The following is a 9567-nucleotide window of genomic DNA, read 5'->3' on the forward strand; positions in this document are numbered from 1 at the left end:
CCTTGCCATTTGTTTCCAATTTATTTATTTTAAATCTTTTTCTATACTTTACTGCATTTCACTTCATGAGTTAAACTCTATTACATTTGCAAATAAAATCTAGCAATTGTGCATGACTTCCCAAATCAGCACATGTTCATTTCTAATGACAAGCTTTGATACATCAGCTGTGCTTAAACATCTAGAAAAATCTGGGTGGATGGTATTCTTCCACATTTAAGATTTTCAAACATAGTTTCTCATAGGTGTAGCATTAGAAGCTCATCAGTTGTATGAGTTTTGGATTTGGCTTTTTGCTGTAAACACCAGAGGACTGTCTCAGCAAGTGTTTGCAGCTTTGTTAGAACATGTTCAACTAGCATCTCACCAAATATGCATATACTATTTCCATCCAACTTCGTACAAAGGTTAAGTAGTCATCTTTGCAGTAACAGTGCTTTTCATCAATTAACACTGTTTACAAAAACATAAATTCAAACTGTTTACAAAAACATGCATTATATTAAAAAGGTTCCCCCTTGGGTTCCTTCACTGGAATCCTGGTTCACTGAAGGAGGACCTGTTGCACAATTGGTTTTGATAAGTGTGATGTCAGCAGTGGGGTTCTTTAAAAGAGAAAGTCCCACCAAAGTACACACAAAGTCCATTTCTTGGAGAAACGTCTGCAGCTTTACTGATCATTTGCATTAAACACTCAGTTGGAAATTTCACAATGAAGAAGTGCACATCAACCTTTGTTTTTCTGATCTGCATGACTCTGCTGTCCATAACAGACGGTAAGCAGAGTCACTTCTGGAACATGTCCTTTGTTTTAGATAGTATTTTAATGTATTTGTTATTATTGAAAGGCTTAGAAATGCTAGCATGTGTTGAAAAGCTTTTGTAAGTGCTTACAAAGAGCCTAATAATCTTATTTCTCTTGTTTCATTTAGCCATGGCTGTTGGACCGCCTGTCCAACAGCTACGCTGCCAGTGTGTTCAAACGTATGCTGGAAAACCAATCAGCTCAAAAATAATACAGAAAGTACAAATGTTTCCTGCTGGAGCACATTGCAAAAATGTGGAGATCATGTGGGTGTGACATAAACCGAAGATCAATGCAATGCAGATGTCTGAATGCATGGTGGATTCGTATTTAAAGCATGTAATGAAAGTGCTGAACAAACTTTTCTTGTCTCACACAGTGCTACTCTGAAAAATGGACAGACGTGCCTCAATCCCAGTGATGAGTGGGTGAAAAATATCCTCAAAGCATGATTCCCCATCTGTGTTTGCATGCAGTATTTTACGAGTTTTCTTGCTGAATTTTGTAGCTCACATTTTTCTTCTACATATTTCTGCAGAGCTGTTAAATGCAAACATTGTATCATACCCATTGCACACAGTTTGAATGCAGACGACTTGCTCATTACAGAAACAATTTCTGACAAAGCAAATGTAACATTTGTATAACAAAAAAGCGTATTGTCAATTTAGCTTAAAGAAACACTGCTGACTAACACTTTGCATGAATATGGAAAATTTTGCAATGTAGAAAAAACATAAAAATAAACTTTTTTATTGTTGTATTTCAACAATCTTCATAAAAGTTATTTTTTAACTAAATATGCGTCGCGATGCACACATGAGGAACACGGAACGAAGGAGAAGAGAAGTAAATAAACCAAAAAGGTTTTTTTAACAACAGAACGCCGGGGATTAGTGCTGTTCGGTTCTTGAACGAATCGTTCAACCAACTGTCGAAGTTTGCAGAGGATTACTGAGGACTCATCAAGAACCAAATGAGCTGTTGCCACATTTGCCAAGGATTACTGAGGACTCAACGAGAACCGAATGAGCTGTTGCAACGTTTGCCGAGGATTACCGAATATTCTGTGAGTGAGTTGACGATTCTGTGTGCAAGCCTGAGGCATGTGCACTTATTAAAACTTTGTGTGATGAAAAATAAATTGAACAATAGTTTATTGTGCATGCATGAGTTAAGACTGGTTCATTCATTGTTTATACTGTAGGCATGTAAAACATATCCCTGCTTGAGGCTACATTTACATGCAAAAAATTTGGTTCAGTCAGGACTGAATTAATTCTGATTTATGAATCTGGATGTAGTGTTTACATGAACGCTAAATAAATTGATCGGATTGATGTGCGTGTTTATGTGTCACAAGCTTCAAATTGGAAATATTTTTTTACATGCGCACAGCTGCACGAATAGTGAAAGTGAAATGTGAAAGTGACATATAGATAATCTAGGGTTTCTCACTGTTTGCACATTATAACCACTCTCCTATGAGGTTTCTTTATTTGTGTTTAACAACAGAGTTAATATTTATCAATTTATGGATAAACGTACATATGAACCACTGAGTTGTGCTGCTCATTTATCAGGCAAAAATAAAAGACCTTCCCTGCCCCAAAACTGGTTGCCTATGGAAGAGTCTCCAAAACAAGGTTGTCCTGCTCCACTTCACAGTTGCCGAGTGAAAGGAGAGTTTTATAATGATAGGACACACATTTATACATCACTTTATTCAAAAAGAAGAGACGCTCATTCCTTGCTTCACATCATTACATTATTTCTGCATCACTGCTCATGCACAAATGAATCATATTAGAAGAGGAATAAACCACCCCCTTCAATTTGAACGAAATTTCATTCCAATTGAGCTCAATCAGATCGATTAAGGTGTGTACATGAAGGCTTTTCGGTCCGATTAAGCCATCAATCCAATTAGAAATGTATTATATGGTGGCATGTTAACGTAGCTGTAATGTGAGCTGTAGGTGTGAAACTTAAGCAGTGTTGGGGGTAATGAGTTACAAAGTAACGGATTACATTAACTATATTACCTTTTTGGGTAAGTAAAGTAACGCATTACACTAATAATATTGATAACTGCACTACTTTACTAGACTATAGTAACACGCTTTTCTGCGTTACACATGCCGTGTTTGCCTGTGTGTAAAGTTCTGGGCCGGGTTTCCCAATAACGTTTGATCTTATAGCGCTTAACCCTCAAAGACCGAGACAGCCGCCCGCGGCTAAAAATAACTGTTATTCTTTAATGTTTAATAACTTTTGAACCGCTAATCCAATCTGAATGCTTTAAAAAGTGATGTAACGCAGAGATACATGTATTTATCTCATTTGGATATTCAGAGGCGCTGTAGTGTACGTTTCATTGCATTTTGACAACATCTCAGTTAGGTATGTAACCTAGGTTCCCTGAATAGGGAACGAGATGCTGCGATGACGTCATCGCTTTGGGAATACCTCTGGTGTGACGAATGTCTGAAGCCCTTACACCATCACGCCAATTTATTGGCCAATTTATTGGCCAATAGAGCTTAGCAGTTGAGCTGAAGAATTATTACTAGCTGGACAGTATTTGGTAACAAGAATTGCCAAAAACTAATGTGCACTGCAATGTCTAGCTGTGGAATCCATGATAAAAACGGGTCACATGTAACTAGAGTTGGAAGCATAAGTGCCAAATCAATGTGCATGCATTCATGCAGTGCAGGAACAGAGACAAGAACCCCCTGCTCACTCTGCAGCTCCAGTCACTATGGCATTAGGTTTTTCGTAAAAACAGCCTGCCATAGGAATCTACTCAGATGTGAGCTCCCCCACTGATTTGTACCAGCTCAAGCATCAGCGGAGCTGAAAGACAAATTAATAGCTGGGTAGACTTATTCTTGGTAGCACGAGGCGCCAAGACCATAATGCAAGACAAACATTGGCTGCAGAATTCTGCACCTAAAAGCAGTACATGAAATAAGTGCTGGAAGTGTAAGCACCATTTCAACGCACGTGCCTGCATCAGTGCAGTGCAGAAGTAGAGAGAGAGAGATAGGAAAACCCGTCTGCTCAACTTTACAACTTGAGCCATTATAACATTAATGTTACAACAGCTTGCCACTTAATATTTCAGCTCAATACAGCAGCAGAGCTGAAAAAATATTATATTACTCTGGCAGTCCAACGCTCGGTAGCATGAAGCGCCAAGACCATGGTGCACAATAAAATATCTGCTGCAGGAACTCCTCAGAGTCTGCGTCTAAAAACAGTACACGAACCAGAGTTGGAAACTAAGCGGCAAATTAAATGAACGTGTCTGCATCAGTGCAGCGCAGCCAATATGGGAGAGGGGGCAAAACCCGCCAGCTCACTGTTATAACTTGCTATAAACACGTGAGCTTTTCAACTTGTTTCAGCTCGACGCAGCAGCGGAGCTGAAGGAAGTAGTCAGGCAACAAAAAAACGCCTGGAAAAAACGAGCGCGTCGCACTGCTTATCGCGCGCCTACATTGTAGTGATGAGAAGTTCGGCTCTTTTGGCTCAGCTCCCAAAGAAGAGCCGACTCTTTTGACTCCTGAATGGCTCTTAATTTAGGATTTTTCGTAGGCCTTTGTTTTACCATAACTTTGCAAAAATTAATGGTTTGTGTGTTGAAAATCCTTTCATGTGCAGTGTTTTTATGAGAATAATGGCCTAATTTTGTGCACTTATTTTGTTACAAAACCATTTTTATGTTTGATATTTAATCAAACATTTTATATGTTTTATCAAACATTTTTTAATTTTAATTAAAAAAAAAAATATGATGCCTCAGCTTTGATGGACTGATCATATTTCTTCTTTCTGTGATTATCTGCCCTGTTTTTGAGAAGATTATCGCTGAACGAACCGATGTTGCCACAATACACAGTCACAACTCATTAAAGGGGGGGGTGAAATGCTTGTTTTCACTCAATATCCTGTTAATCTTGAGTACCTATAGAGTAGTACTGCATCCTTCATAACTGCAAAAGGTCTTTAGTTTTATTATATTCATAAGAGAAAGATAGTACCGATTTATCCCGGAAAAACACGAGCCGATGGAGGCGTGATGTGTGGGCGGAGCTAAAGAATCACAAGCGCCAGTAGGCTTGAAAGCGTTTGGAAGCTGTGACATTACCTTGAGGAAAAAACCATCATCCAAAACAAACCATGGCTAACAGTCAGATTCAGCGTATATTTATGATCCAGAATCAGATCCCGAGGCTGAAACTGAACGAGAGCAGCAGCAGCAACGACTCGCTCCGAGCGGGGCTCGAACCCGGGTCGCGGCATGGGAGGGGACGCACTAACAATAAGGCAGAGATATTTGAAGCAGTTTTACTCACCGCCTGCGGTTCCAACACACGATCGTGACCCTTTTTCGTTGGGATTGCATCTTCCTTAAGAAATAAACGATACGCAAATCCGTCGACAAACTGGGACTTGTTTGTAAAACAAGCATCTTCGAAATGCAGGGAAGGAACAAACACAAACACTTCCACAACTTCGTTGATGCTCTGTAAAAATAAACTCCATCCACTGGTCCCTTAATGCTGTTTTTTTTTTGGTAATCTGTGCAGGGTTGTGTTTTCTGGCAACCAAAAACACACTTCTTTTGTGACTTTTCGCGACGCTCTCGCTCTGATCAGTGAAGTCTGTTGTGCTCTCCGTGCTCTGCTATACGGGAGCGCGCGCTCTTCCGGGAGAAGTGCCCTTAGGACCCATATAAGGAAATTCAGCTCCATCTAACGTCACACAGAGCCATACTCGGAAAAAAACTCTCCTTCAAACGTACAGCTTAATTTTTGAAACTTTGTCCATGTTTAGCATGGGAATCCAACTCTTTAACAGTGTAAAAAACTCAGTATGCATAACTTGCAGTGGAGTGCCGCTTCACTTCACCCCCTCTCTGTTTTTACATAATGGTATGATCCCATATACCCACATCTGATCTGATTCTTTTACTGTATATGCATCTGATCGGCCGCGATGCGATTGCTGACCAATCAAAACAAAGTTCTGCCTTGAGGTAAGCAGCCCAAGGAAAAAAACTCGATGCGAGCCGGCTCTTCTGATTCACTACAATGCATCGGCTCTCAGAGCCGCATCTTTTGCGCATGACCCATCACTACTACATTGGAAATAACGAACTTGAGCACGCAAAAGACATGAGATGTAAATGGACCCTTAAAAGACAGCGCTCTGCGAGACAAGTCACAAACCACCGAGCTACCGCGAATCAGCTCCAGATCTCTGAAAACCATGCTAAACCATAGCAGAACCCTGACTACATTTTATGGTTTGTGATGCTAAAGAACATTTCATGACGTCTCAGACAACTGGAAATTTATGGCTACTGTGGTTTAAATATAAACGCTATCATAAACTCATATTTACCATAGTAAAATAATTTTATTTGCCTCTTTATTTTTTTATACTGTAAAAACTTCAACCACATTGGTTGAAAATGAATAAAGGTTGAAATATTATATTAGAAGTTGTACTTATTTTTTTGTAAAGTTATCCAAAGGATTCATTAGCTAATTAAAAAAAGAACATTAGATTAATTATTTATTGTAATAAAAATAATCGTTAGAGTAGTCGACTAATCGAAAAAATTATCGTTAGATTACTAGACAGAATAAATAATCGTTAGTTGCAGCTCTAGTCTGCATTAGTACAGTGCAGCAGGTAACGTAAGGGAGAAAGGGGAATTTTAGCCACCTACTCACCTTTATAGCTTGCTATAAGAAATATTCTGAAGCACGTGAATTTTTCCACTTATTTGTTTCAGCACCGTAGGTGGAATAAATAGTAATTACACTGTAAAAAATTTCCTGTAGAAATTACAGTAACTTACTGGCAGCAGTTTGCCAGTAACTTACTGTAAATTAAACTTACAGTAAAAATACTGTATTCATATTTAAAGTACCATTTAACTTGTTGTAAATGTATTTGCAGTAATATATTTTTTTACTGTAAAACACAATTATGTTTTTTTCTCCTTTTATATATTTTAATACAATAAAATATTACTTTACTCTGTGAAATTTACTGTAATTGGTTCACTTTTATTATGTATTGTAAAACTTTACAAATTATTGTATTTCAACAGGTCTCATGTCTCAGTAGTAAAAACTATAAAAAGAAAGACAGAAGACTGTTTAACTTCTTTTATTGGTTTAATAGTTAAATTGTAATACTTGAAATAACATTTTAATATTCTTGTAGATTGTACTTGCAGTTTTCCAAAAACTTGAATACATTTCATTTATACATAAAAGTTTCATATTAAGAGCATTTTAAAACAACAGACATGAACAGATTCAGTAATAAGAACAATCTTAAAAATTTACAAATTCAGAAAACTCCTGTGTAGAATGTATTTGCTCTTAGTAGCTTAATAGTTTTGCCAGCTGAAATCCAGAAACTCCTTAAAGGGATAGTTCACCCAAAAATCAGAATTAGGTCATTAATAACTTACCCTCATGTCGTTCCAAACCCGTGAGACTTCCGTTTATCTTCAGAACACAGTTTAAGATATTTTAGATTTAGTCTGAGAGCTCTCAGTCCGTCCATTGAAGCTGTGTGTGTGGTATACTGTCCATGTCCAGAAAGGTAAGAAAAACTTCATCAAAGTAGTCCATGTGACATCAGAGGGTCAGTTAGAATTTTTTGAAGTGTCGAAAATAAATTTTGGTCCAAAAATAGCAAAAACTACGACTTTATTCAGCATTGTCTTCTCTTCCGTGTCTGTTGTGAGACAGTTCAAAACAAAGCAGTTTGTGATATCCAGTTCATGAATCATTCGATGTAAACGGATCTTTTTGAACCAGTTCACCAAATCAAACTGAATCATTTTATACTGTTCGCGTCTCCAATACGCATTAATCCACAAATTACTTAAGCTGTTAACTTTTTTAATGTGGCTGACTCGAGAACGAGTCAGTATTTTGTTCGTTATCTGGCTCAGCTCGGTGTTCATCTTCAGTTCTCTCCTCACAGCAGTTCAGTCAGTGTACTTTTTGAGTAAATGAATTACTCCGGGATATTGGTTTGTTTGAACTCAGAAGTGTCAGCCACATTAAAAAAGTTAACAGTTTAAGTAATTTGTGGATTAATGCGTATTGGAGATGCGAACCGTTTAAAATGATTCAGTTCGATTTGGTGAACTGGTTCAAAAGGATCCAATTACATGGAGTGATTCGTTCGCGAACCGGATATCACGAACTGCTTTGTTTTGAACTCTCTCTCACAACAGACACGGAAGAGAAGACAATGCTGAATAAAGTTGTAGTCTTTGCTATTTTTGGACCAAAACATATTTTCGATGCTTCAAAAAATTCTAACTGACCCTCTGATGTCACATGGACTACTTTGATGATGTTTTTCTTACCTTTCTGGACATGGACAGCAGACCGAACACACAGCTTCAATGGAGGGACAGAGGACATAAATGGAGATCTCACGGGTTTGGAACGACATGAGGGTGAGTTATTAATGGGTGAATTAATTTTTTGGGTGAACTATCCCTTTAATGAAGGAGGATACATGAGGGTTCAGACCAGAGTTCTTCCTTTGCACCATCTTCCCACTTCTTTTGATGACGTGGAACTTTGAGGAGCACTTGCTGTTGTCAGGGTTAACATTTAACCTTTACATAACAGAAAAAAAAGTTAGATCATTTGATGTGAAAAATGTCTAACAAAACAACCAAATACTCACAACACAACCAAATACAGAAATGCACTGCAAATGGCACAGAACACAACGGAAATATTTCCAGGGGACCCAATATGTGACGAACCCGGATGGAGCATGTTTAGTACTCAAGGTCTACTTTTGTTTTCTTGCAAAAAATACAGAGATTACATATTTATGACATACAACTTTATATGCAATATAAAAAATGTAAAAAGAACATGAGGGTGAAATATTAATCTATACATTAGTAACATTGTAAAAAAAATGTTAATGTTATGTTTGAATAAGTTTCATAGGTAAGAAATGTAAGGTAATGTAGGGTCCAAAGATGAAACAGCTAATTTTAAAGTTGAGACACACACAGATAAATAAAGCATATTACGAAAACTTTTTTGTATAAAATGTATTTATTTGCAACAGTTATTTTAACAGCAATAATAAGACATTTATGTCCTAAGTACAGCTATTAAGCTGATAGACACCATGCTGCTTTGTCACGAGAACATCCCAGGTTAAAATAATGAGGAAATTACGTTGGCTAAATCCGAAATCGCCCCCTTAACACTCATTCACTAATTTCTACATTAGTCCACTAATACGGTTCACTTGAAGCTGTGAATGAAAACGAGTGAGTGAATTCGGACAGCCGTTGATCGCGCATTGGATGTACACAGTCGGGTTCGTCACTTACTGGGGTCCCCTGAAAACATTTCCATTGTGTTCTGTGCCATTTGCGGCGCATTTTCGCTAACAAGATTATGTTATTCTCCCGATGCTGATGTACAGAACAAATGTTACATTTGAAGTAGACATATTTTTCTCTTGGTTGTTTAGTTTCCTTAACTTTATGTGTTTGCGGTAACGTTAAATGTCAGACTGAGGGGCGGAGAGGCTTTGGAAAGTGTATGGGCATTCAGGAACTGCACACGAAAACCTTAAATTCGCCGTGTTTTTATGCCCTTTGTCATGATTAATAAAGGCGTATAATGTCTCCACAGAGACGCCAGTGTTTGCAAACGACACGAACATTGCGGGTTTTA

At 37.9% G+C, this 9567-nt stretch overlaps 1 protein-coding gene across 1 annotated transcript; it reads left to right on the top strand.

Moving 5' to 3' along the window:
• Window positions 1-611: 611 nt before the first annotated feature.
• Window positions 612-1962, top strand: LOC113096692 (interleukin-8-like). Its single transcript, XM_026262103.1, has 3 exons — window positions 612-776; window positions 933-1071; window positions 1185-1962. Exons 1-3 carry the CDS (start codon window positions 713-715, stop codon window positions 1255-1257), a joined length of 276 nt encoding a protein of 91 aa, XP_026117888.1. The 5' UTR covers window positions 612-712; the 3' UTR covers window positions 1258-1962.
• The last annotated feature ends 7605 nt before the right edge of the window (window positions 1963-9567 follow it).

Source organism: Carassius auratus, unplaced genomic scaffold (genome assembly GCF_003368295.1).
Source record: "Carassius auratus strain Wakin unplaced genomic scaffold, ASM336829v1 scaf_tig00216014, whole genome shotgun sequence".
Classification (NCBI taxonomy): Eukaryota; Metazoa; Chordata; class Actinopteri; order Cypriniformes; family Cyprinidae; genus Carassius; species Carassius auratus.

What these genes read in the sequence shown, in the direction of transcription:
- LOC113096692 (XM_026262103.1), top strand. Translation starts at nt 713, where the DNA reads ATGAAGAAGTGCACATCAACCTTTGTTTTTCTGATCTGCATGACTCTG. An exon ending in TCTGCTGTCCATAACAGACG is followed by an intron (nt 777 to 932) that starts GTAAGCAGAGTC and finishes TGTTTCATTTAG; the next exon opens with CCATGGCTGTTGGACCGCCT. An exon ending in TGCAAAAATGTGGAGATCAT is followed by an intron (nt 1,072 to 1,184) that starts GTGGGTGTGACA and finishes TGTCTCACACAG; the next exon opens with TGCTACTCTGAAAAATGGAC.